We start from the raw sequence: 27,250 nt of genomic DNA on the forward strand, positions 1-27,250 counted from the left end.
CACTCCTTCTAGACCTGGGAAACCTCCACCGACATCTTCCAAGCCCTGGCTGGTGTGGCTCCGGGGACTGAGTGCTGGCTGGCGAATGATTTGATTCCAGGTCAGGGCACATGCCTGGGTTGCGGGCCAGGTCCCCAGTAGGCGGCGTGTGAGAGGCAACTGATCACTGTATCTCGTGCACATTCATGTTTCTCTGCCTCTGTTTCTCCCTCCCTTCCCCTCTGTCTAAAAATAAATAAATAAAACCTTTAAAAAAAAAGTCAAATCGTTCGCTGAATGAGTACGTGTGTCCCATGAATAACGGCACCACAACAAAAAGCTTCACCAATTAGATCTTTGCCCCTGCTGCTGTGCTAAAACCCCTCCAGTGGCCCCGTCCTCCGCCTGCTTCCCCAACCCCATCTGCTACCGCACTTACTGTCCCTTTTCTTCAGCCACATTAGCCTTTATTTCAACCCTTACAACACACCCAGGTCTTTCCCCGCGCTGAGCCCTTGCTCACGCTGCTCCTCCATCTCCACTCCCCACACCAGCAACCCCACCGGACCAATAGCAGCACGGAGACACAGAAAGCATCTGTCTCCATCCCGTTGTGTCCCCAGGACCTGGCACCGGTCAGATGCTCAATAAATATTTGTGTTCCATCGGGCAGACTGTCCACTGAGTGACCCTGGCGTGGCTCAGTGGATTGAGTGCTGGCCTGAAAACCAAGGGGTCATCGGTTCAGTTCCCAGTCAGGGCATATGCCTGGGTTGGGGGCCATGTCCCCACTTGGGTGTGTGTGAGAGACAACTGATCAATGTTTCTTTCCCTCTCTTTCTCCCTCCCTTCCCCTGTTTCTAAAAATAAATAAGTAAAATATTTTTTAAAAGGGAGAGAGATTTAGAAGGCCAGTGTCTTTCCTGGAGTAAAGCCCCACAGGGCAGCAAGCTGAGCCGCCGCCAGGCAGCCCTTGCCAGAAGGCATGGAAAAGACATTCGCTGACCCTCGCCTCTGAATTCCACTTCATAGTCGGTGCGCTCTGTGAATTCCCTGCCTCTCACCCTGGGTCCCAGAAACACTGTCTTGTGTTTAATCCTGCGGTCAGCCTCCCAGGGACAGACGGTGCCTCCCGGCCTGCTGAGCAAAGGGCTCCCATCACAGGCCAGCGATTTCCCTTACTTAATGATGAATTAAATCAAAGTTCAGTGCCTGGACGGTGGGCCACTCGAGTTGGGTTTCAATCCCAACCCGCCCACTTGCTGAACGTGAGACCCTGGGCAAGATTCTTGGAGCGGTCTGTGCCTCAGTTTCCTCCTCTGTAAAATGAGACTGAAAACACGACAGGAGGTGGCTGTGAGCGTCACAGGGGTTCATACGTAGGAATCCTTTGGAGGGGCAGGCATAGATGACCGGGTGTAAGAGCTTTGTGGAATTGGTTCACAGGCATAAGAACATACAGCAAGTACAGAGAAATGGCAAACACTCTTGGACACCCTGCCGGATTCTCCAAGTCTTAACACAGTGCCATCATTGGTTCCGATTGCTTTTCTTAAGATATAAAACATAACCCTGGCTGGTGTGGCTCAGTGGATTGAGTGCCAGCCTGCAAACTGAAAGGTTGTTGGTTCGATTCCCAGTCAGGGCGCATGCCTGGGTTGTGGGCCAGGTTCCCCAGTTAGGGGCATGTGAGAGGCAACCAATTGATGTTTCTCTCCCTCTCTTTTTCTCTCCCTTCCCCTCTCTCCAAGAATAAATAAATTTTTTTTAAAGATATAAGACGTTGCTCATAGAATGGAAGGCCCTATGCCCTTCCCCCACTTCCTGACTTCAAGGGAAAGCACTGTGCTGAACTTGGAAGTTTTTCATTTTCATAAATGTTCCAGTTCTTTATTAAACAGGAATGCACCTATAAACAACACAGAATACGCATTTACGTGTGAAAGGACAGTACCCCGGTGATGTCACGTGCTTTTCCCCACCCAGGCCGGAGATTCCACGTGAACAGTGTGGAGTCCATTCACCCATTTTCCTTGCTACATGGTATCCCGTTGCTAGAATTTGCCACAGCTTATTTGACACTGTTTTGTTACTGACGGCAGGCTGAGCTCACACCCAACGCTGTGAAAAAACGTTCTTTTCACATCTCCTCCGGCACAGCTTTGGGAGGTTCTCAAGAGCAGAGACCTCCTGCCCAGTAGAAACCACTGGACCATGCAGTATTGCAAAATGACTGCTCTGGGTACACAAACTCACTGCCAACGATGTTACATTTTAAGTTCTTAGTCGAAATCATTTTAAGAAGTTGCAAAAAATAGAACAGAGAATTTCTTTGTATCGGACACCAGGATTCCCCCATAGTGATATCTTAGGTAACTATAGTACTTCCCCAAATCCAGGAATTAACATTGCTACATTATTCAATAAGTTACAGACCTGATTCGGATTCCATCAGCACTTCTAAGTTCTGAGGAATGTTATCAGATGTGGAGATCTGAGTGTCCAGCCTCACAGTCAGGATACAGACCTGGTCCATCCCACCAAGACACTCCCCTGTGTTACCCCGAAATAACCTGCACCCTCCCCAAGCCCTACCCAGCAGTGGCTGGTCTGTTCTCCATCACTGTAGCTTTGTCACTTCGAGGATGTTCTATAAATGGAATCATACACCATGCAACCCTTCGAAATTGTTTTTTTTTTCACTCTACAGAATGCTCTTGAGATTCACTGAAGTTGTTGTTTGTATGGATTCTCCATTCCTTCTTATTGCTGAATCCTATTTCATGGTATCTATATACCGGTTTGTGTCTCCAATGGCTGATTAAAAGACATTTGGGTTGTTTCAGTTTTGAGTTATTACAGACAAAGCTGCTATGAACATTCGTGTAAAGGATAAATATCCAGAGCACCCATTTTTGACTTTTTTTTTCTTTTTCTTTAACAGAGGGAAACATCAATGTGTGGTTGCCTCTCATGTGCCCCCCACTGGGGACCTGGCCCACAGCCCAGGCATGTGCCCTGACAGGGATTTGAACCCTCAACTCCTTGGTGAATGGGACTATGTTTCAATCAACCAACACTCCCGGCCAGGGCTCCATTAATATGTTTATTCAGCAGTTTGTGTGAACTTGGAACCTGCGAGACCCTTAGATCTTAATTAGGGAAACTTAGATCTTAATTAAATGTGTACAAGGGAAGGGAAATGGATACATTCGCTGCAGGTGAAGTTGTCCAGCTCTCTGCCAATTGACTAGAGAATAATCCGCTTGTTATATTCCATCTACTTGACCCCAAAGCTCTGTGAAGCTCTCTACAGGTCGATGCGATTTCGACCTCTGTTTTCCGAAATAGGAATGTGAGACTCAGAAAGGAAACTCCCTCCTGCAAAGCAACGCAGGCGGGACGTGGCAAGGAGGTTCTGCAATAGGCCAGCCGGACTCCAGGGTTCTCCAGAAGCACTACTTCTGGTTTCCAAAACGATGGAACTTTGGAGGCAGGGAGTTTGCAGGTCTTCCTATCTTAGCTGTGAGACCTCGAAAAAATATGACCAAGACATTCTGGGTCTGTTTCTCTCTCTGTAAATGGTGGGGGGTGGGTGAGGGGACAATAGCTGCTACTGCATGGGTCCGTGGCGAGAAATTACGGATGAGGAAAGTAAAGCGTGAAGCTGGGGGCGGCAGCCGCAGGATTTCTAAACATATTAGTAATTATTATTATCTTTGCTATTACCATCCTCTCTTGCTGGACAAATTCCTAAGCGTACGCGACGTTTTCAGCAAATGAGCGCGGGGGAAGGAGGAAATGGAAGACACCCCGAGAGCCCGAAAGGACAAGAAAGCCCTCGCCCCTTCTGTCACGTGGTTACACGTCTAGAGGGGGCTTTGGGGTGTTTCCGGTCCCACTCATGAGGCGGAGCCAACGGTCTGTTCTTCCAATGGGGACGCCGGAATTAAAAGACCGTCTTGGCGTTAGGCCGTGCGCGCGGGCCTAGTGGCCAATGAGAAGCGGCGTAGGGGCAATAGGGGCGGAGAAAGGGGCCCCGCCCCCCGGTGGGCGAGGCGTCGGGACTTTAATTCCCGCGCAGAGACAGTAGCAGAGTGTTGGGACTCAGGGTTTCGGCGATGGCGGTACGCTGGGGTATCGTGTCGGCCGGCCTGATCTCCAACGACTTCACGACAGTGCTGCAGACGCTGCCTCGCTCCGAGCACCAGGTCCGCGCTCCCTCCGGAGTCCTGGGGAAGAGCTGGCGGCGGCCCGGGACTCCTGGGTCTGAGGGTGGAGGGAGTTAGGGTTCCGGGCTTCCGAGTCCCCAAGGCAGTGAAACAACTTCCAATTCCCTCCTCACTCCTTTCTACACTTCTGTTTTGTGACCGCGAGTTCCGTGAGGTTTGGGACTCTGAAGAGAAGAAATTTAGCTAGCAGGGGAATTAATAATCGCTTGCCCAGATCTCTTTCCCAGGACCCAAGTGTCCAGCCTCCTGTCACCTCCTCCCACAGGACCAAATTCCTCCTCCCCTCCCTTGGGGTGTGTAGTTTCTGCTTACGCCGGGGCCTTCTCCATCACCTCCTCCCATCCACAAGTCTTTCACTCTTGCCTCAGGTGGTGGCAGTAGCGGCGCGCGACCTGAACCGGGCGAAGGAGTTTGCACGGAAACACGACATCCCCAAGGCCTATGGGTCCTATGAGGAGCTGGCCAAAGACCCGAACGTGGGTGAGTGACAAGGGCCAGAGAGGCCACGGAGTTGCTGCCTCCAGACGTTTCTTAGGAGATGCAAGGCTCCGCAGGATGGGCCAGTCCATTTGAGCTTTTAACTCCAGCTGGGAGGCAGAGCTAAAGGAATAGAGAGAAGGGGCCCTGGCTGGCGTGGCTCAGTGGATTGAGCACCGGACTGTGAAGCAAAGAGTCTCAAGGATCGTTTATTCAACTCTCAGGGCATATGCCTGGGTTTCAGGCCAGGTCCCCAGTAGGGGGGCATGCAAGAGGCAACCACATATTGCTTTCTCCCTTCTCCTCTCTCCTCTCCCTCTTTAAAAATAAAGGAATAGAGAGAAGGGAAGAGAATGAGAGGGAGAGCCCTGGCTGGTGTGACTCAGTGGATTGAGTGGGCCTGCGAAAGGCCTCAGGTCCTATTCCCAGTCCGGGCACATGCCTGGGTTGCCCGCCAGGTCCCCAGTTGGGGGTGTGCAAGAAGCAACCGATCGATGTGTCTCTCATGTCAGTGTTTGTTTCTCTGCCTCTCTCCCTTCCTTCCTCTCTCTAAAACTAAATAAAATCTTTAAAAAAGAGAGAAAGGGAGAGAAACATCAGTTGACTGCCTCTCACACACTCCCTAATGGGGACCTGGCCTGCAACCCAGGAATGTGCCCTGACTGGGAATCAAACTGGCAACCTTATGGTTTGCAGACCAGCGCGGGTCTTGACTTTCTTAAGGGAGTTGGTTCAGGCTTTAACTCTGTGCTGTAGCCATGGCTTTGTGTTCCAGAGTGGCCTGGTTGGCGAGGCAGGACAGTGTAGTTGCACCTTGAACCCTGGCTCTGGAGTTGGGCTGCCTGAATTGATGTTTTTCTTGTCTGCTTACCCTTCTCGGATGATGGCCCAACCAACGGAGCCAGACTGGCCAGGGCTTTATTGTTATTATTATTTTAAAGATTTTATTCATTTATTTTTAGAGGGAGGGGAAGGAAGGGAGAAAGAGAGGGAGAGAAACATCGACGTGTGAGTTAAACATTGATCTGCCACCTCTCACATGCCCCCTGAACAGGGGACCTGGCCCACCACCCAGGCATGTGCCCTGACTGGGCTTCAAACTGGTGACCTTGCGGTTTGCATTCGGGATGACACTCAACCCCTGAACCACACCAGTCAGGGCCAGGCCTCCTTATTTTTAAAACGGGCAAAATAATAGTATCTCCCTCTTGATCTTTCGAGGATTAAATGGTTTAATGTAACTTCAGAGGGCTAGGAATGACCTGAAAAGATAGTGACAGTAGCGATTGGTTTGCTCCTTCCCCTTGGGGGACTAGGGTCTGACCAGTGCCTGAGGATTTGGCCCCAGGTTGGGGGGACCCCGGGATCCTCAGATGCTGGAGGTGAGGCTTGGAGGTCTGATGTGAGTGGGGCTTCTGATCTCTTGACTTCCTTCCTCCCACCCTAGAGGTGGCCTACATTGGCACCCAGCACCCCCAGCACAAGGCTGCGGTGTTGTTATGCCTGGAAGCGGGCAAGGCCGTCCTGTGCGAGAAGCCCATGGGCGTGAACGCCGCAGAAGTGCGGGAAATGGTTGCCGAGGCCCGATCCCGAGGCCTCTTCCTTATGGAGGTAAGGGTGGAGGGGCCCTTTCAACATCCAGTGTAGCACTTCTTGCCATTACGGGCCATGATTACTGGTGGGCATTTTTGGAGGGACCCAAGGGAAGGGTGTGCCAAGAGTGAAGAGGGCCACAGAATGAACTGGGGGTCGGGGTGTGCGCCACGAGGTAGTTGAGCTATGCCGTGGGATCTCCCTGTGACATCATTCCTGGGTGGGAGACACTGGGGGCCCTCAGCAAAATGGCCACCAGAGGGGTCCTTTGTCAGAGTGACAGGAAAAGATGCCAGCAGGGAAAGTGGCAATGGGCTCAATCTGGGTGCCTTTCCAGGAATAGAGGTCAGAAGGACCAAGGAACACCCTACCGACCCTCAAAGCAAGCATCTTTTGTTTATGCTCGCATCAGAGGTGGATATCTATAGGGGCCTTGCAGATAGCCAGTAATTAAATAAATAAACATCTTTTTTTTTTAAGATTTTATTCATTTATTTTTAGAGAGAGGGGAAGGGAAGGAGAAAAAGAGGGAGAGAAACATTGATTGGTTGCCTCCTGTTTGCCCCCAAATGGGGACCTGGCCCACAACCCAGGCATGGGCCCTGACCGGGAATCGAACCAATGACCTTTTGGTTCACAGGCTGGGGCTTAATCCACTGAGCCATACCAGCCAGGGCATGTAGGTTCTGACAGTAGCACTAGCTGCCTCTTACCTGCCCATTTCCTATCTAGCCATCATATGTGTAATATTGCTGAGCCTCCCAGCCTATAAAGTTTAGTATGCCCGCGAAGTAGATCGTCAAGATTTATTATGGTTACACAGTGCCTTCTGGTTCTCACTGTGCCTGTCAGCGCCAACATTCCATGAGTGTATTGCTTCCTCATTTTTTATTGGCACTTACTGTGTGCCACGTCCATTCCTAGGAACTCGTAATGTAGAAGACACGGGCTCAGTTTTCAAGGAGTTCACAGAAATGGGCAATCCCAAGGCTCAGGTGCAGGTACTTTTTCAGACATAGTACTGGGCCAGTGACAGCACAGAGGCCCCGGCCCGGTCTGTGGAACCAGGGACTGACCAGAGCCTTAGAGGAAAAGTAAGTTGCACAGGTAAATAGGCCAGAGCAGAGAAGCAGAATTAAGGCTTAAAGTAAGAATGGGCAGCCCTGGCTGGTGTGGCTCAGTGGATTGAATGCCTGCCTGCAAACCAAAGGATCTCCAGTTCAATTCCCAGTCAGGGCACAGGCCTGGGTGCAGGCCAGGTCCCCAGTAGGGGGCGCACGAGAGGCAACCACACATTAATGTTTCTCTCCTTCTCTTTCTACTTCCTTTCCCCTCTCTCTAAAAATAAATAAATAAAATATTAAAAGAAGAAGAAGAAGGGGAACAGCTGTAGGAAAAGCAAAAGGTCCCTCTGGGGCCATGTGGGACTGGAGTGGAGAGGCTGAGAGTAAGAGTTTGCTGGGGCTGCCATAACAAATACCACCACAGACTGGGGCCTTAAACAGCAGCGATTTCTCTCACACTTCTAGAAGTTTGAGTTGAAGGTGTCAGCAGGGTTGCTTTGTCCTGAGGCCTCTCTCCTTGGCTTGTAGGCAGCCAACTGCTTCTTTTGTCTTCACATGGTCTTGCCCCTGTGTGTCCTCATGTCTCTCCCACACGCCCCCTACTGGGGACCTGACCTGCCACCCAGACATGTGCCCTGACTGGGATTCAAACTAGCAACCTCATGGTTCACAGTCTGGCACTTAGTCCACTGAGCTACACCAGCCAGGGCTCCTCATCTTTTCATATAAGGACACTAGTCCTATTAGATTAGGGCTCACCCTAATGACCTCATTGTAACTTTATTAACTCTTTATAATTACCTCTGTAAAAACCTCATCACCAGATACACTCTTACTGGGCAACACTGGGGGCGGTTAGGACTTCAACACGAATTTGGTGGGGACCGAACTCAGCCCCTAACATTGGGAGGCTGGGGTAATGATGCAGATGAGAAAGGACAAGGCTGGAGTTGCTGGAGTTGGTGACGTGGAGAGGAGGGGGCAGCGCAGAGCATTGGGCAAGATGCAACTTGGGGATGATGGGCTGTGGAAGGAAGAGGGAGGGGCCTTGTTTGGAGCCTGGGGAACAGTGAGTACTCCTTCAAGACTGAGCCCCAGAAGGGAGAGCTGGTTGGTTAACTCCTGACCTCTTTCCTACCCTTTCCCATCCTGCTTCCTTCCCTCTGGTCTTCAGGCCATCTGGACCCGCTTCTTTCCTGCCGTAGAGGCTCTGAGGGCTGCTGTGGCCCAGGGAACTCTGGGGGACCTTCGAGTGGCTCGGGCAGAGTTTGGGAAGGACCTCACCCACGTACCGCGGGCCGTAGACTGGGCCCAAGCTGGCGGCGGCCTGCTGGACCTTGGTATATACTGCATCCAGTTCATCTCCATGGTCTTTGGTGGGCAGAAGCCGGAAAAGATTTCAGTCGTGGGAAGGCACCATGAAACAGGTATGGTCCGCGGGGGACTACATGATGGCTGTAAGAGTGATCCTCTCTTACTGGGTGCACTGACCTGGGAGTATGTCTCCTAGCGCATGAAAATTAGGCTACGCGGCTGGAGAAACTTCCTGCAGAAAGTCAAAGAGGATCCAAGTGCAGGCAGCTCTGTGTGATCTTAGTCAAGGAACTCAACCTCTCTGAATCTGAATTAGTTACTTACTGGTAAAACGTCAATAATAGGGCTGTCCTAAGAAATTAATGAGCCCTGCCCTGGCTGATGGGGCTCAGTGGATTGAGCAACAGCCTGAGAACCAAAGGGTCACCAGTTCAATTCCTAGTCTGGACACGTGCCTGGGTTACACGCCAGGTCCCTGATAAGGGGCATGTGAGAGGCAACCACACACTGATGTTTCCCTCTCTTTCTCCCTCCCTTCCCCTCTCTCTAAAAATAAATAAATAACATCTTTAAAAAAAGAACGAAAGAAAGAAAGAAATGAGCCCTGCCCTGGCTGGTGGGGCTCAGTGGACCGGGCATCGTCCTGCAAACCAAAAGGTCATGGGTTTGATTCCTGGTCAGGGCTCACCCCTGAGTTGTGGGCCAGGCCCCCAGTTGGAGGCCTGTGGGAGATCAATATTTCTCTCCCTCTTTTTTTCACCTGTCCCCTCTGTCTAAAAGTAAATAAATAAAATTTTAAAAAGGAAGAAGGAAGGGAAGAAAGAAACAGAGGAAGAGAGAAAGAAAGGAGCCCTGGCCAGGAAGCTCAGCTGGTTAAATTGTTGTCCCGATATGCCAAGGTTGCAGGTTTGATCCCCAATCAGGGCACATAAAGAGTCAACCAATGAATGCATCAATAAGTAGAACAACGAATCGATGTTTCTCTCGCTCTCTCTCCATTTCTCTCTCAAGTAAGTCAATAAGTAAATAAATAAGTTTTTAAAAAGAAACTAATGAAGTAACTGTTGAGGCAAATTAAGCACTTCATAAATATAAAGAATTATTATTTTTTGAAGTCTCAGTTAGCCTTTACTGCACAGCAGGCTACCCCAGAACTTAGTGACCTCAGGTAACCATCATTTATTCACTTGTAGTTCTGTAGGTTGGCAGTTCAGGCTGGGCTCAGCTGGGTGGTTCATCTGCTGGTCTCATTCATGCAGCAGCTACCAGCCACCTGTGCCACTGGGGCTGGGTGGTCTAGGGTGGCCTCAGTTATATCTTAACAGGTGTTGGCTGTTGTCTGGGGAGCCTGGTTCTCCTCCACACGGCGTCTCCAGCTGGCTAGCTCAGGCTCATTCACATCTTGTGCTCGGCGTTCTGGGTGCAGGAAAAAGCAGGCAGGTCCCAATGTGTTTGCCAACTGTTCCATGGCCCAGAGCCAGCTCAGATTTGGGAGGTGGCCAAATAGACTCTACCTCTGGATGGGAGGAGCTACAAAGGCATATTGCGAAGGGACACACATTGGGAAGTAAGAGGATTTTTCTGTGTCCCTCTTTGCGAATAGTAACACAGAAGGCAACGAATCACCAGGACAAGAATGCTCGGGGGGAAGGTCACCCTTTAGAAAGCTGTCTCAGTCTACTATCTGGCCAAGTTCTAGGCAAAATAGTAGCTCTAACAACAGATCCCATTTATTAAGGGCCTCCTCTGCAATGCGGTTATTATAGGAATGCTCTCCCTGAAGCAGATGTATTATTTTTGTCCCCATTTCACAGATGAGCGCACTGAGGTGCAGGGAGGGGAAGTCACTTGTCCAAGCTCACATAGCAGATCCAGAAGGAGATGTTGGCCTTTCCTGAAACCAGAGAGAACTGGGTCAGTAGGTTCTTCCAGCCACTGCCTGCCCGGTGTGTCTCAGCACCAGGCTAGTACTTTACTGTATCTCTTTTTTTTAAATATATTATTTATTTATTTTTAGAGAGAGGGAAAGGGAGGGAGAAGGAGAGGGAGAGAAACATCAGTGTGTGATTGCCTCTTGTGTGCCCCCCACCGGGGACTCAGCCTGCAGCCCAGGCATGTGCCCTGACTGGGAATCGAACCAGCGACCCTTTGGTTCGCAGGCCGGCACTCACCACTGAGTCATACCAGCTGGGGCTGTATTTTATTTTTAATTAGTGCTCACCTCTCTATTATTGTGATCTAAACAGACTCCTTAGTACTTTATGCATTTTACATCATTTAATGTAACACAGCAACTCTCTGAGGCCAGTTCTATTATTATCCTCATTTTAGAGAGGAGGAAATGGATTCTCACACACCTATACAAGTGTTTATAGAAGAAGAAACGAAAGCTCAGAGAGACAAAGTCTCTTTATTTAATTTTTTTAGCATTTATTCGCATATTCCAGTAACAGCTTACTGAAATAATTCATATACCATACAGTTTATTCATTTAAAATGTATAATTCCATAGCTTTAATGTATTCACCAAGTTATATATTTATCACCATAATCAATTTTAGAATATTTTCATTACTAAAAAACAAAACAAATTGTATGTACAGCCCATGGACATGAGCCAAGGGTGGAGGGAATGCTGGAGGGAATGGGGGTACTGGGTGGAAGGGGAAAAGAGGAGAAAAATGGGACAACGGTATTAGCATAATCAATAAATTATATATTTTTTTAAAAAGGTACCCAATTCTCCCAAACCCCTGAGCCCTAAGTAACCACTAACCTACTTTCTGGCTCTCTGGGGTTGCCAGATACTGGACATTTCACACAAATGGAATCCTACAACATGTGGCCCTTTGCGTCTGGCTTCATTCACTTAGCAGGACTGTTTTCCACTTCGTCCATGTGGAGGCACGTGCCAGCGCTTCATTCTTTTTCGCTGCTGCATTAAAGGCGAGCTCTCTTGCCTGAGGTTCCACAGGCAGGACTTTTGACCAGGCGTGCCCCTGTCCGGCCTCTCCCCAGGTGTGGACGACACCGTCACCGTGCTACTCCAGTACCCAGGAGGGGTCCATGGCAGCTTCACCTGCAGCATCACTGCCCAGCTCTGCAATATGGCTTATGTGAGCGGCACCAAGGGCATGGCCCAGGTGAGGTGCCCCCAGCCGAGCTGGGACGGGCCCAAGTGTGGGGAACTGTGGCCCTTAGCAACAACGGGCGTGGGCCAGATGCAGCTGTTGAACCTGGACATGGGCTGAGCCGATCTTTTCCCACACCGTTGTTAAGGAATCCATCCTCCCCCACGAGGCTGTAGAGTGGGGTTTGGACCTCCAGGCTCCTTCCTGAGGGTGAACCTATGGGTCTGTCAAAACGCCTTAGGCCTGCCCTGGCTGGTGTGGCTCAGTGGATTAAGCGCCAGCCTGCGAACCAAAGCTTTGCCAGTTTGATTCCCAGTTGGGGGCACATGAAAGGCAACCACACTTTGATATTTCTCTGCCTCTTTCTACCTCCTTTTCCCTCTATCTAAAAAATAAATCTTAAAAAAAAAAATCATTAGGCCTGAGGAAGGAGACACCAGTTCAGAGGGCACTGGCGACCTTTGGAATCGCTTCCAGGACAGGCGCCAGGCGTTACCACAGGGAAGCTTCAGTGAGCTTCCTTGGGCCAGGTGACTGGAAAGAAATCCTATTCTTAGCAGAAGAATTTGGACCTTGCCCAGGCTGCATCTCTGGATTTTCCATGTTGGCCTACACCTGGGTATGGGAATAGTTAAGGCTTTCCTGGGCTCTGGAGCTAAAAATAGAAAAAGGAAAGAAAAGGTCTCCTAGTAGATAAGAAGATGTGGGTGCTGGATTGTCTCCAAGGGGAGGTGGGAAGATCAGCAAGCCGTCCTCACCAGGCCTACGCATCCGCATCCAGTTAGAGAGGGACTTGTCCCTGGGGACACAAACAGGCTTCTAACGTGATACTCTGCTGCCAACGAATGAACCCCCAGCAACAAACAAACCCCGCCCCTAAGAATGGGGGCAGCCTGCCCTTAACCCCTGGACGAGAGAGGGAGGCTCCTGAGCGCCATCAGGCAGGAGCCCCCAGAGCCCAGGTGGTGACTGGTGACCACCTCGTATCTCCCTCCAGATCCTTGACCCCTGCTGGTGTCCAACAAAACTGGAGGTAAAGGGGGAGCGTAAGGAGTTCCCGCTGCCCTCAACCCCAAACAAGGAGTTCAACTTTACAAATGGAGCGGGCATGACTTATGAGGCCAGGCATGTCCGGGAGTGCCTGCGAAAGGGTAAGAGGACAGTCGGGTGGAGAGGGTGGGCAGTGGCAGGGCAAGCCTGGTAAGGGAGGTGGGACCCTCCACACCCCTCAGCGCTCAAGCAGCTGTTTAGAACTACATCACCCAGGACCCCCTGGGATACCCTTTGCCTGATCAATATATTACTATGCCTCATGGGATTCTGGGAATTGTAGTTCTTTTGGTCTTTGGGGTGTGACAAGGAAGGGTTCCCTAACTGTCCTCTCCCCCAGGCCTGAAGGAAAGTCCTGTGATTCCCCTGGCAGAAAGTGAGCTCCTGGCTGACATCCTCGAGGAGGTGAGGAAGGCCATTGGAGTCACCTTCCCCCAAGACAAACACTGATGTAAGCCCTAAATAAATAAAGACAAGGCTTCCACAGAGATATTGGCGGTGATGGTTTGGTGGGAGATAGAGAATTATCAGGGGTCACTAGAGAATATGGTGGAAGGAGACGGGGAGGGGGAGGAAGGCAGGGTCAGGACCACGTTTCCCACAAGCTCCTGGAGCAAACACCTGTCGGCAGGTCGCCAGTTGGCCTGTGTGGCCTTGGGCAGGAAATACTGGGTGGGTAGGAGGTGTCGCTAACTGCACTTACCCCTGCCTCTCTGCCATTGCCTCCTCATCAGTAAAGGGGAGAGATAGTACTAGCCACCCTGTGGTGAGGATTGAATGGGATGGTACGTGAACAGCCCGTACCACGCAGCAGCTTCTCAACACATGTTAGCTGTTGGCCCTTCACTCGAAGGTCAGGCCTCTTCCGTATTGGCCTCCAGAAGCTCCAGGCCTCCAATAAGGTACAGAGAGTTATTTCAACAGTAAAGAAGGAATTTGCCTTCACATGTATTTCGATAGCCTTGTTAGCAAAGCCTGGGTCATGTGCCTCTCTGTGTAGCAGGGGTGAGAGCATCCCCACCCAAATTACCAGCAGTGTAGGGGCTCTAAGTAGGTGCTTAGCCAGCCAGTGAGGGTGAACTCTGTGCTCCAGGCAAGATCTAACTTCCGGTTTTCAATAGAAGCGAGTATAGGTTAGGTTACGCTGCAGTAAGAAACACTCCCCAATCTCAGCATAACAAGGTTTTTTGTCTCATTCATGTTATGCATTGACTGAGGATTCTCAGTGGTATACGTCTAGCACCCATGCTGACAGAACCATCATAATCTGGAATCCTGCTAGTCACTGTGGCCAAGGAAAGAATGCCCTGGAAGTTCTTATACCAGCACTTAAATGTTCTGACACAGAAATGACATACATAACCTCTTACAATTTCTTGGCACAAACTAGGCATGTGACCTCAATGAACCACAGAGAGTCCAGTAAGTATAATTCTACCAGGTTCCAGAAAGGAAGATGAATATATTGGGTTTATGACACTGGTAACTCACACTTTGAGCCCATAAGCAATTTGGTAGAAATTATAGAATATTGAGAGACTAGATATCATCAAAAGAATTTTCTATTTGCTTGCTATTTTTTTTTAAGATTTTATTTATTTATTTTTAGAGAGGGGAAGAGAGGTAGAAAGATACAGAGAGAAACATCAATGTATGGTTGCTTCTCGTGCACCCCCTGCTGGGGACCTGGCCCGCAACCCAGGCATGTGCCCTGACTGGGAATCAAACCCACGATTAGACGCTCAATCCAGTGAGCCACACCAGTCAGGACTATTGCTTGCTATTCTCAGTCCCCTAATACATCATTCACCTACCACCACATTGGTTTCAGCCCTCTGCTTGCTTGGTTTCAGTCTTTAATGGAGTGACAGAGATGGCAAGATGTCCCCTTAAAAATCATTCACCAATGAGAGGGAGGCTCCACTGGACACATGGCTGCACAGCTGAAAACTACATCTCCCTGGCTCCCTTGCAGCTAGTTTCTTGCCATGTGACTAGCTTCTGGCCAATGAGGTGCAGCCTCTGAGTTATGGCCTTAAAAGGTGAGAAGGGTGGATTCCCTTCCAACCTCTTACTTCCTGCCCCTGGAATGGGGTGTGATGTTGGGCACTGGTGTGACATCTTCCACTGTGAGAAAGAAGCCATGTGTTGTGGATGGTGGAGCCAAAGGATAGAAGAAAGACATCAATGGACGTAGGCACGCCCCAAGGTCTGAAGCCTGAATTAGCAAACTGGAGACCTAGGAAAGCTGATGTTTAGTTCCAGTCCAAGCCCGAAGGCCTGAGGACCGGGAAAGCTGATGGTGTACTTCTCCTCTGAAGGCCAGCAACTCAAGACCCAGAAAAAGCAGATGTTTCAGATTGAGTTCAAAGGAAGGAAGCTGATGTCCTAGTTCTAAAGCTGCCAGGCAGAAAGAGTTCTTTCTCACTCAGAGTGGGGTCAGCTTTCTGTTTTATTCAGGCCTTCGACTGATTAGACAAGGCCCACCCACATTAGGGTATGTGATCTGCTTTACTCAGTCTACAGCTTTAAATGTTAATCTGATCCAGAAACACCTAGACTAAGCTTAGACCAAATATCTGGGCACCCCGTGGCCCAGTCAAGTCGACACATAAAATTAACCATTACGGTCCCTGACACTGGAGTGTTACAGTACATATCAGTTGGGCTTGCATGTTCTTGGACTGGTACATTCCAAGATGTAAAGAGGGAAATAAACTTCTGTGTTGTTTGAACCGGTTTTATTAGCTTTTGCTAAAGGAGCTGAGCTGCCTTGTATTTTCCAAAGATGTCTCCTGTCTCCACTCACTTCCCCTTCCTGTGAAATGGAGTGGGCCCATGACTCCCTTGTAGCCATTGGAACACGGCAGAAGTGACGCTGTGTGACTTCTGAGAGGTCAGGAAAGGCCGTGCATTTCCCTGTGAGCTGAAATATTCAGCCATCGGGCAAGGAGTTTGGCTTCCCCGCAACCACCAAGCTGTGAGGCAGCCCAACCTAAGCCGCACAGAGAAGTCACATGGAAAGCCACGAGGCTCCAGGAAAGTAGATGTTTGACCACATTCTGATCGAACCCCCCCTAGGCCTTCCCCAACGTCATGACCCACAGGCCTATGAAAGATAAAGTGATGGTTGTTTTAAGCCATGAAAGTTTGCCAGGCCCGTTGGCTCAGTTGGTTAGAGCATTGTCACGATACGCCAAGGTTGCAGGTTCGATCCTTGGTCAGGACACACAGGAGAATCGGCAATGAATGCATCAATAAGTGAAACAACAAACTGATGGCGTTCTCTCTCTTCCCCTTTCTCCTTCTCTCTAAAATCAGTAAATTAAGAAAAAATACTAAAAAATAAACCACTAACCTTTGGGCTCATTACTTACATGGCAATAGATAACCGGGAAAACTGGTATCACCTTTACGATGTGAGAGAGCAATTCATCTTTAAGATGACTAAGGAGAAGTGGGACCCCCCCCCCCCAAATCCTACCTGGTTTGCAGCTTTGGCAAGTTCATCTCCGTCTCTGGACTCTGACTCCCTCCTCTGTACCTAGGCTGTGATTATCCTAGGTGAGTTAGTTTTCTGTTGCTGGGTAACAGATCGTCCCCAAACTTAGTAGCTTAAAGCAACAATAAACGTTTATTATCTCACACAGTTTTGGAGAATCAGAAATCCATAAGCGGCTTAGCTGGGTGGTTCTGACTTAAGATCTCTCAGGAGTGCCCTGCCTGGTGTGGCTCAGTGGATCGAACACAGGCCTGCGAATTGAAAGCTCGCTGGTTTGATTCCCAGTCAGGGAACACGCCTGGGTTGTGGGCCGCGTCCCCAGGGGGGGCACGCGAGAGGCAACCCATCAGTGCATCTCTCCACTTCGATGTTTCTCTCCCCTTCTCCCTCCCTTCTCCTCTCTCTAAAAATAAATAATATCTTTAAAAAAAAGCTCTTGGTTGCCTTCAGGATGTTGGTGGGGACAGCTGTTATCTGAAGGCTTGACAGGGGCTGGAGCATGTGCTTCCAAAGGGGGCGCTCACGTGGCTGGGGGAGTTGGTTCTGTGACATGTGCTCCAGCGGACGATGGCTTCAGTGTCCTCACAACATAGCAACTGCGTCCTCTGCGTCCTCTTGTGGTGAGTGACTCATTAGAGAACAAGGAAGGGTTGCAGTGACTTTTTTTTAAATAGATTTTTGAGAGGCGGAAGGTAAGGAGAAAGAGAGCTGAACAGTAATGTGTGTGGAGACATAGATCAGTTGCCTCTCATACGCCCCCTACAGGGGACCTGGCCCGCAACCCAGGCACCTGCCCTGACTGGGAATCGAACCAGCGACCTTTGGGTTTGCAGGCCGGTGCTCAATCAGCCAGGGCCGAAGTGACTTTTAGTGACCTAATCTTGAAGTTACACTCTGTCATCTCCACAATACCCTATTAGTCGCACTGGTGAGTCCTGTTCAGTGTGGGAGGGGCATGAGTACCTGGGGGTGAGAATCAGTGGGGCCCATGCTGGAGATGGGCGTCGCGGTTTCAGTACAGCGCCTCTAGTATTGTCAACAACTTTGACTTCAGAATGATCTGAAAAGTCTTCTCCCCTCTACTCACCAGCTGTGCTGTTTAAAGGTCTGTGGCTGCATTAAAAACCCTTTCTTCCCTTCTCCGTTATTGAGGTAGAGGGAGGGCTAATTCATTGGGTTACAGATAAAGCCATCTCCAAAGTCAGTATGAAGCAACCCTGGCTGGTGTGGCTTAATGGATTGAGTGCTGGACTCCAAAGCAAAGGGTTGCTGGTTCGCTTCCCCGTTAGGGCATATGCTTGGGTTGTGGGCTAGGTCTCCAGTAGGAAGAGTGAGAGGTAGCCATGCAGTGATGTTTCCCTCCCTCTCTAAAAATAGATAAAATCCTAAGCGTGCCCCAATATTCCAAAATTTACGGGTTCAATACTAGGCTCAGCCACATACAAGAATCCATGATTGCAGATAAGTGGAACAAATTGATGTCTCTCTTTCTATCTCTATTTCTCCCTCCCTCCCTCAATAAAAATTGTTTAAAAATAGGAAACATCATTTCTCCCAAGACAAGCTCTTAAAAAAAGTTATTTTTATATTTTTAGAGAGAGGGGAACGAAGGGAAAAAAAGAGGGAGATAAATACATATTGGTTACCTCTCACACACCCTCAACCAGGGTTCTGACCCAAAACCCAGACAAGTGCCCTGACCGGAATTGAACCAGTGACCTTTTGGTTCAGAGACTGCATCCCACCCGCTGACCCACACCAGTCTGGGAAAGGTACATTTTCTTATTCACAGAGAAGCTTTGTCCTCTAAAATCATGCAGTGTTGGAATCCTATCAGCAAGCGGCAAACATCCAAATCTCACCTGTCTGAGACATCTGATGCAGAGGAGCAGCCTTGATTTCCCACCCAGGGGCACAGTTTCAAAGGGTTTCTGGATGGCCCAGCACCTCTCGTCTGCATTCACTTCTAGTTTCCAAGGGCAGAGGACCCCGGTTCTTTTTCACAGTCCACATCTGATGTCGACTCTGCTTTGCTCTGAGCCTCTCATCTCGTCGTCCCCTAAATTCCACACTCCCTCCACATTCTGTAACAACCCTACCTTCTCCTTGTTTGTTAAGATGCTCTACGGTTTCTCTTGTGCAGACTCCATCGTTGCAATGGGCCCGATAGACTTGACTTCATCCGACTGTGTTCCTGCTGATGCTAGGTTGATGGACTGGGGCACCTACAGTCTTCAATTGCCATGGCTCCCAGCCACCCTTGGGACATAGATCCCATCTCATATATGGCAAACCCTTCATCATCTGACCCCAGTCTACTTTTCTAACCTGAGTTCTTTTTTCTTCTTCTTTTTTTAAAGATTTTATTTATTTATTTTAGATAGAGGGGAAGAGAGGGAGAGAAACATCAATGTGTGGCTCCTCTGGCGGGCCCCCTACTGGGGACCTGACCTGGCCAGCAACCCAGGCGTGTGCCCTGACTGGGAATTGAACCCGAGACCCTTCGGTTCATAGACCCGCACTTAATCCACTGAGCTGCACCAGCCGGGCCGAGTTCCTTTTTCTTATTATTTCTTTTTAAAAGGAGATATAATAACTCCATATAGCAAAGTGCACGGCTTGATATTTATTGTTCTTATGTGTACAGTTCAATGAATTTTTCATTTATTATTACATTTTATTTATTGATTTTGAGAGAGAGAGAGAGAGAGACATAGATTTGTTGTTACACTTATTTATGTAGTCATTGGTTGCTTCTTGTACGTGCCCTGACCAGGGATCAAACTGCAACCTTGACAATGGGGACCACGCTGTAACCAACTGAGTTACCAGGGCCAATGAATTTTCACATATGTGCAGAGGCAGGCAATCACCACCCAAATCAAGATATCGCACATTTCGGGCACCCAGGGAGCCTCTCAGGGCCCCACTCTGTCCATACCCTGCCAGTGTATCACTAGAGATTTAGTTTTGCCACTTTCGAAGATATTGCTTTTATTTTTCCCACAAACAGCCATAGTCACTCATAGCCGTTAGTCATCGGGAGACGTCCTGCTTCAGTGAATGCGGTTTTTGGCCTCTGCTATTCCTGTCTGCTGTCCACTCGATGTTTCTTCAACCCTGGGAGAGTTCAAATACCCCGGGAACTTCTGAAAAGACCTCAATGAACGAATGAATGAATGAATGAATGAAAGCTATAGCTGCAATAGAATGGGTGGCCAGTGGAACGGCGCCACCACCGGCTCCTAAAGGGCAGTGCTGATTGGACGGTCAGGGGATGATAGGCGAGGTAGGTGCTACTCCAGGCAGGTGCGGCGATGTGAGCCGCTGGCTCTGCGGGGCAGCCCTCGGCGGCCATTTTGCGGGGCGGTCACGTGAGTGTACGCACGCTCCGCGGGACGCTCACGTGACTGGGGGCGTGCTGCAGCCGCCAGGGCAGACCCGGCGAGAGGCGGCGGCGGGAGCGGCAGTGATGGACGGGTCCGGGGAGCAACCCACAGACGGGGGTGAGGCGGGAGGCAGACGGGCGGGAGGAGGGCGATCCCCTCGCCGGCCAGCCCCACGATCTCGCCTGCCGGTCTCGGGGCGTGCGTTCTCCCAGCACTGCGGGTCAGAAACTCCCGGATCGGGTGCTGCCAGCCAGCTTCCAGCCCCCTCCTTCCCCGAGGTTCCCTGGCTCTCTGTCCTCCGCACCCTGATCCCTTCCTAGCTTGCGCTCTGGGACCCCCGATAAGCTGGAGACCCCAGAATACAAACCCCCGGGCAAGCCCGGGCTTGTCGCTGGCACCACTTCCTGGTGGGAGGGGCGCGTCTCCCCTCTGTCCCCTCAGGCCAGGATGCTTCAAGTGTTCCTTGAGCTTGCTTTCCCGGAAGACTGTAGGATACAGGCCTAGGCTCCCTGCCTCTTTCTCCATCAGGGACTCAAGTTGTCTGGGCCCCCACTGACTTCGTCTATTAGGCACCCAGAAGTCCAGGGCCCCCTAACATTGTCCTCTAACGGGGATCATGAAACACGCCAGTTCCCCTAGGGCCCATGAGTCCAGGCGCCTCTTCCCTCCTTTCTCCTCTAGGGCCCACCAGCTCTGAGCAGATCATGAAGACAGGGGCCCTTTTACTTCAGGGGTGAGTGTGAGGTCTGATTATTGCAGAGCAGATTTGAGGAGTGACCCCCCCTGTTCTGATTCTGCACCACCCTCCCCTCCATTCCCACTGTAGTTTCATCCGGGATCGAGCAGGGAGAATCGGGGGAGACACACCGGAGCTGGCCCTGGAGCCCAGGGTGCCCCCAGATGCATCCACCAAGAAGCTGAGCGATTGTCTCAAGCGCATTGGAGATGAACTGGACAGTAATGTGGAGCTGCAGAGGTGTGCCACCCTCCCGCCACCCAGGGGCGGCCCAGCTCCCATCCCCCTCTTTCCTTAGGATCATTGAGTCCAGGCCCACAGCCCCCCATTTCCCTCAGACTCAGGGGTCCAGGGCTCCGCCATTCAACTCAGCAACTCTTTGACTTCCAGCCCTCCCCTCCCCTAGGATCTTGAAACCTTCCCTCAGGGAGTCATTTCCCCTGCTTTCTGGAGTGTCCCCTTCCCCCTAGTCGGCCTGTTGCTTTGTTATTTCAGCCTGCCTTGGGCCTCAGTTTTCTTATCTTTAGTATGGGGTGGCTGCCAGAGTTTCCACGCTCTGCCTGATCCCTCCCCAGCACCGGCTCCCCCATTCCTGCAGGATGATCGCGGCTGTGGACACAGACTCCCCCCGCGAGGTCTTTTTCCGAGTGGCGTCCGAAATGTTTTCTGACGGCAACTTCAACTGGGGCCGGGTTGTCGCCCTCTTCTACTTTGCCAGCAAGCTGGTGCTCAAGGTGGGCAGCTGCAGGGTGGTGGGCCCCCGGGGGGCTTCCCTTGAACCTGCAGGGACCTGGGAGTGGTGAGGTCATCCCCAGTGGCAGCCCAGAGGGACCACAAACAGCTATTAGAGCCGGTTGTCTGCCTCTTCATTCATTTATTCATTCAACAAACATGTATGGGGCCTACTGTGTGCCGGGCCTGTACTCCACACCCAGGACACAGCAACACTTTGTTGGGCTTCTCCTCCCCCAGCAGTGTATCATGGTAATCTTCAGAGAGAGAAGTGAAGATAATTTCACAACGAACAACCATCCACCCGCAACCTGGATTCTACAGTGAGCATTTGGCCACACGTGCTAGAATAGTATTTTTCTTTTTTTTTTTAGAATAGTATTTTAAATTTCTCAATCGGCAGGCTAGGTCCCCTGCTCGGCAAGAGCCCACCTCGAAGGACGAGTGCTGAGAGCAATAAGCTAGGTGGTGTGATTGTGCATAGTGAGCAGGAAAGGCTTCTCAGAGGAGGTGGCGTTGAAGCCAAAGCTGGGATGCCAAGAAACATGCATTGAGATAGGAGGATCCGGGGGAAGGCATCTGGTCGCGGGCACAGCAAGTGCAAAGGCCCTGAGGTGAGACCAAGCCTGGTGGGCCAGGGCAATGAGGAGGCCCACGTGGGGAGATCAGAGTGAGAAGCGGGCAAAGATGAGGGCAGAATGGGAGAGGTCTTAGGGAGCTGGAAGGACTTTAGCGTTACTCGGAGTATGGCGGGGCGATTGGCTATTGTTATTCTAGCAAGTGTGGCCAAATGCTCACTGTAGAATCCAGGTTGCGGGTGGATGGTTGTTCGTTGTGAAATTATCTTCACTTCTCTCTCTGAAGATTGTCCTGATACACTGTTGGGGGAGGGGAAGCCCAACAAAGTGTTCTGGTCATTGAGGGTAGAAAAAGGGATTATGGGGCCCAAGGCCAAAAGCTTGGAAGCCGCTAAGGGGCATCTATCATAGTCCCCATAAACAGCGACTCACCTGGACTCAGGTGGTAGCACTGAAGGTGGCGGCGAAATAGATTTCTCAAGGTCTCAGCAAGACTGAGCTAGTGGGGGTTGAGTGTTGGAAGTGAAAGGGGACAGCAGTCGTGGTGACGGGACGGCAGGGCTGCGGGTGAGCTGGGGAGCGCAGGTGGGGAGAAGCAGCCAGACAGAGTGGAAAGGGGACGTTCAGGGGGATGGAGAGCAGGTGGTAGTTCTGGAGGGCGTCAAGTCTTACCTGGCCTGAAGGTCAGAAGAACCTTTCCTGGGGAAGGGACCTTAGACCTGAGCTTTGAGGCTTGAGTGAAGTTCATTTGGTGGAGGCCCATTTAGGCAGCAGGGTCGGCCTGTGCAAAGGGCCTGGGGCAGGGGGGAGGGTTTGATGGGGATGAAGATAGGAGAATAGGTCAGTGTGGCACAGAAAAGCTGTTAAGTCAGAGCCTTCATGCAGGGCCTGTGGGCCGAGCTGTCTGTTATCTATGCCTTTTGCTTTATCCCAAGGGTACTGGGGACCCATGGAAAGTTTGGGAGCAGGGCAGTTGACAGTGACACGGTCAAGTTTACAATGTGTGAAGCTCACTCTGACTGGGAATGGAAAAGAGACGCCAGGGGTGCAAGAGGGGAGGCAAGGAGTTGGCAAAGCAGCCCTGGGGACGAGGCCCAGTCCCCAAGGCCCAGCCCTCCCTCCACAGGCCCTGTGCACCAAAGTGCCCGAGCTGATCAGGACCATCATGGGCTGGACGCTGGACTTCCTTCGAGAGCGGCTGCTGGGCTGGATCCAGGACCAGGGTGGTTGGGTGAGGCCCCTAACTCCCCCCGACACACTTCTCTGGGACCCCTGGGCCTTCCCGAGCCCTCCACAGTGGTGCCCCCCACCCCCGTACCCATTTTCAGATCATCGCATGAGGTCTGTAATGCGTTTCCTCACGTGTCTCATCAACCCTTGATTAAGCTGGAACCTGCTGACCTTTTGTGACCCCTGACCTCCCAGTGACCCTTGACCTGACTAGTACCTTATGCCCTCCCTGATGCCTCCACTTCCTCTTGGATCCCTCAAGTTCTTTGATAAGCCTTTGACCCCAACTCTTCATTTAGTACCTGTTAGTCTTAGGCTCTTGTCCCTACTCACACCCTCTGACCTCTCCCTGACACCTCATGTACCGGCCCACGGCCAAATCTCTGAAGTGAATGATGTCCCTGTCCCCAGGACGGCCTCCTCTCCTACTTCGGGACACCCACGTGGCAGACAGTGACCATCTTCGTGGCCGGAGTGCTCACTGCCTCGCTCACCATCTGGAAGAAGATGGGCTGAGGCCAGCAGCTGCCTTGGACTGTGTCTTTTCTGCATAAATTATGGCATTTTTTTCCAGGAGGGGTGGGGATTGTGGGCCAGGGGTCTTTTTCTTACTTTTGTAATTATTGGGGGTGGGAGGGAGTGGTTTCGGGAGGGACAATAAACCTCTTTCGGGCCACACTCCGTGTCTGGAGTCATTGGGCCCCCTCCCCTGGCTGTCACAAGAGACCAGGCTACACGTGCTGACGCATCATTTTCTGAGGGTGCCCCGTGCCTTCTGCGGGTTAGTGACCGGTTAGGTTCCAGCCCTGCCCTCCAGGATCCTGCAGTCCTGACGGGAACCAGGGTGACTTGGTATCACATGTGTCACCACTTAGGGTGTTGACCAGGAAGAGGAGGCTGGGGCTGAAGGGGGGTGAGGCAGGGGACAGCGTAGGCCTCGTGGGCCTGGAAGCTTGCACGGTAGAGAAAGTTGCATGTGACTGAGATGTGGGGGGGGGGGGGGGAGGCGGGAGGAGCGGAGCTGTCTGGACCTTGGGAGACCCGGGAAGCTAGTGGAGGTAGGAAGGTTAAGGGGAGGCTTGGACAAGAGTGTCCGAGGCAGGAGGCCAGGCCCAAACCTGTGTGGGGTACCACCGCTGGAGACTGACAGACCAAGGGGTGAGAAGCACAGCCGGAGGAAGAGGAGTTCTGGAGTCTGGCCCAGTCACCCGAGGGGTGTTGGCAGAGGAGCAGGCCCAGGGAAGGTGGGGTGAGGCCTGGCAGGTTTACACACGAGGAGAATTCAGAAGGGGGTTGAATGACATCGTTGGCCCTTTTTGCTAGTTCTCTTGTCCCTTTCTAGGTGTCTGCTGTCCCCTTCGTTCTCTGTCTCTTTTCCTCTCTGTCTCTGTACCGGTCTCTCTGGGACTCCTGTTTCCACCACGTCCAGGATCTCCCTGTAAACACAGGCTCTCCGAGCTCCAGGTCAGCTTTATCTCACCCCTTCCTGTTTTACCTGTGAGCACTTTCTTCCCCAGGTGGGGCCAGCCTGAGGCTAAAGGTCTTCAGCTGAGGTATGAGAGCTGGTCAATGTGTAACTCAGGCCCCACTGTGGCAGTGTGCCTGGGGCCACGGCCTCTCCCCCAAGGACAGTCCCCAGAGACTTGGAGAGAGAGATCAGCCAGATCAGATAGCCGTGCAGGAGCTGAGTCACTGCCTAGAGAGGGGAGTATAGGGCCACAGACAACAGCCCAAGGGAACTAAAAAGACAGACTTGGGGACAAAACTCACTCCAACTCCAGGCCTCCCTATGGGGCAGGGGGCCGGACTTGGGTCAGACAGAGACAGTCAGACCCAGTTCCTGGGGTCCCAGCCACACTGCAGCCCGCTCAGGAGGAGATGAGGTCAGTGAGCAGCCCCTCCCGCCCTTCTGCGGGAGCCCCTTCCTGAGCTGAGCTCAGCATGACTCAGCAGTGCTGCTCTCCTGGCCTCTGGCCCAGACACCCCTGGAGGATCCCACACAACAGCCCAGCGCAGCACTTCCCTGCTCAGGGGCCACCCTGCCTGGGTGGCTGGGTCTAGCTCCACTTGCAAAGCAGGCCCTGACCTCTTCCTGGACCCCCCAACCTGCCGGCAGCCTCCATTAGGGTCAAGTTCTGTCCTTTCCCCCCACAACAGGGTTCTCCTTGAAGGCTGAGTCCTGGTTTGAGTCAGCCCTGCCTCCCGGATCCGTTTGGACCGTGTACAGTTTTAAAATGTACCTTGATGGAAGACACACATTCCCTCCACAGATCTCCAGAATCCAGGGCTTCTCGTTGTGACTCAGAAGGAGCATGTGCCCTGGCCACCTAGCTCAGTTGGTTAGGGCCGTGTCTGGGTACACACCAAGGTTGCCGGTTCCATCCCCGGTCAGGCACGTACAAGAATCGACCCATAAGTGCAATACATAAGTTGAACAACTTGTCCGTGTAAGAAACAAACCTGTAGAGAGTATTTGTGAGTTTATTTGAGCCAAACTTATGACAATTGCCCTTGGGGGGGGGGGGGGCAAAATCACAATGGATTGAAAAAATGCTCCCAAAATGGCAGCTTTGCATCTTATTTTATACGTTACAATCAACAGAGGAGGCGTAAGGGGGTTACATGAACCCCACTGGTGACAGATTATGGAGGTCAGAGAAAAAGCCGTGAAACCTTTGAGGTTGGATAAATGGTAAAATGATAAACACATACTTTTTTTTTTTAAGATTTTATTTATCTTTGAGAGGAACAGAGGGAGGGAAACATCTATCGGTTGCCTCTCATATGCGCCCCAACTGGGCACAGAACCTGCAACCCAGGCATGTGCCCTGATGGGGAATCGAACCCTTGACCTCCCACTTTGTGGGAGCAAGCCGGACCAACTGAGCCACACCGATCAGGGTGGCACAGGCTTCTCTGATGGGTATAAGATGGTCCACAGTCAACAAGTACCAGAGTAACAACAACGAGGTGATTGGTGGTCTCTGCTCTGGTGTCCTGGCTGTGCCCCAGGGGTTTGGAAAAAGGGAAGTTACCTGCCATTCCAAAAGTCTGTTATGATAGATTCAAAAAGTCAATAGACAGGGACAATTAGGGTCTTTTGTCACGGAAGATTCTAGTCTAGGGCAGTGATTGCCCACCATGACCTCCTTTTAGTTAATAAGTTTTAATTTGAGACCATCCTGTGTGGTCCCACTTTAGGTCTCTGAGTTCCTAAGCCCGACAGGCAGGCCTCCCAAGCTGGTCAGGTGTTGTGTGTGGCGCCTTTTTGTCTACAAACAGATAGATATTTCTGTTTGTCTTTCTCTGTCTCTCAAATAATAAGAAAAAATTAGAAAAGAAGGAGCATGTGGCAGGCAAGGCAGGGACAACTTCAGAGAGACTGCTTTGGAGCCAAAGAGAATTCCCAGCCTCTCTGGCTAACCCTTCAAAACAGCCTCCAAGAAATGCTGCCTCAGAGAGATCCCAAAGCTCCTATTTCATTTCACAGCTCCCCCTCAGCCTCTAGAAAAACAATGGACCCCTGAAATAGCCCCAAGGTATTGCAGAGGGTCCCAGGCTGTTTCTCAAGGGCTCTCCAAGCCCCCCTACCTGTGAATAAAGCTCCTACTAGGCTCTCAAAAAGACCCTTCTCCCCCAGGCTCCAGAACACCTGTCCTTTTAATCTTGCAGACCACCTCAAGGGCCCAAAAAAACTTTCCAGAAAAATAGGAATTCCATCGTGAATATTAAGGCCTCAAAAACAAAAAACAAAAAAAAAAGCTCCATCTTGGAGCAAACCCCGGGGCTTCCCGCCAATCCATCTTCCAGATCCTCAAGGCTCCTGAAGGACCATCTCACTGTCCTGGAGACTTTCCACTGACTCGGGGACACCTCAGCACCGCCCCCCCCCCAAATCCCAATAATCTGAAGGTCTCCGCACCTCTGAGGAACCCCAGGACTCCAGAAAAGTCCATGCTCTCAGAGACAACCCCAGAATCCAACCAACTTTCCTGAGACACCCCCGAGACAAAGGATCATCATTTTCCAGGGCTCCCAGTGTCCCCATTCATCTTCCACCTACCAGGCACCAAACCGCCTGGACCCCTTAACTACTCCCAGAAAGCACCTGACCCTTGCACCCAGCCCCTCCCTCGCTCCCAACTAATTCCCCATTTCACAACAGCCTCGAGCTACGCGCGCGTGACTTCCCCTACTCCGGGGTGGAGAGGTAGAACATCTATCTGCTCTGGATTGGTCACTC

At 51.2% G+C, this 27,250-nt stretch overlaps 2 protein-coding genes across 4 annotated transcripts; both read left to right on the top strand.

Annotated features, from left to right (window-relative positions):
• The first annotated feature begins 4,037 nt into the window (after positions 1-4,037).
• On the top strand, positions 4,038-13,330 carry DHDH (dihydrodiol dehydrogenase). The gene is made up of 7 exons (XM_024566443.2): positions 4,038-4,190; positions 4,580-4,691; positions 6,136-6,299; positions 8,520-8,772; positions 11,678-11,802; positions 12,788-12,941; positions 13,181-13,330. The coding sequence occupies exons 1-7, from the start codon at positions 4,101-4,103 to the stop codon at positions 13,288-13,290; spliced, it is 1,008 nt and encodes a 335-aa protein (XP_024422211.1). The 5' UTR covers positions 4,038-4,100; the 3' UTR covers positions 13,291-13,330.
• A 6,427-nt stretch (positions 13,331-19,757) lies between these two features.
• Positions 19,758-23,685, top strand: BAX (BCL2 associated X, apoptosis regulator). 3 transcript variants are annotated; one of them, XM_024566366.2, is made up of 6 exons: positions 19,758-19,848; positions 20,413-20,464; positions 20,558-20,707; positions 21,066-21,201; positions 22,904-23,008; positions 23,419-23,685. In XM_024566366.2, exons 1-6 carry the CDS (start codon positions 19,815-19,817, stop codon positions 23,521-23,523), a joined length of 582 nt encoding a protein of 193 aa, XP_024422134.1. In that variant the 5' UTR covers positions 19,758-19,814; the 3' UTR covers positions 23,524-23,685. The 3 variants fall into 3 exon arrangements, with proteins under 3 accessions (XP_024422134.1, XP_045056373.1, XP_045056372.1); XM_045200437.1 differs by lacking the exon at positions 20,413-20,464 and having other exon boundaries at positions 19,777-19,848; XM_045200438.1 differs by lacking the exons at positions 20,413-20,464; positions 20,558-20,707 and having other exon boundaries at positions 19,763-19,848.
• Positions 23,686-27,250: the final 3,565 nt, after the last annotated feature.

This window comes from Desmodus rotundus, chromosome 12 (assembly GCF_022682495.2).
Source record: "Desmodus rotundus isolate HL8 chromosome 12, HLdesRot8A.1, whole genome shotgun sequence".
In the NCBI taxonomy this organism is placed as follows: Eukaryota; Metazoa; Chordata; class Mammalia; order Chiroptera; family Phyllostomidae; genus Desmodus; species Desmodus rotundus.

Coding starts and splice junctions, on each gene's coding strand:
- BAX (XM_024566366.2), top strand. CDS start 19,815: ATGGACGGGTCCGGGGAGCAACCCACAGACGGGG. Junction 20,465..20,557: donor GGGGCCCTTTTACTTCAGGG/GTGAGTGTGAGG, acceptor TTCCCACTGTAG/TTTCATCCGGGATCGAGCAG. Junction 20,708..21,065: donor AGTAATGTGGAGCTGCAGAG/GTGTGCCACCCT, acceptor CCATTCCTGCAG/GATGATCGCGGCTGTGGACA.
- DHDH (XM_024566443.2), top strand. CDS start 4,101: ATGGCGGTACGCTGGGGTATCGTGTCGGCCGGCCTGATCTCCAACGAC. Junction 4,191..4,579: donor TGCCTCGCTCCGAGCACCAG/GTCCGCGCTCCC, acceptor CTCTTGCCTCAG/GTGGTGGCAGTAGCGGCGCG. Junction 8,773..11,677: donor GGGAAGGCACCATGAAACAG/GTATGGTCCGCG, acceptor GCCTCTCCCCAG/GTGTGGACGACACCGTCACC.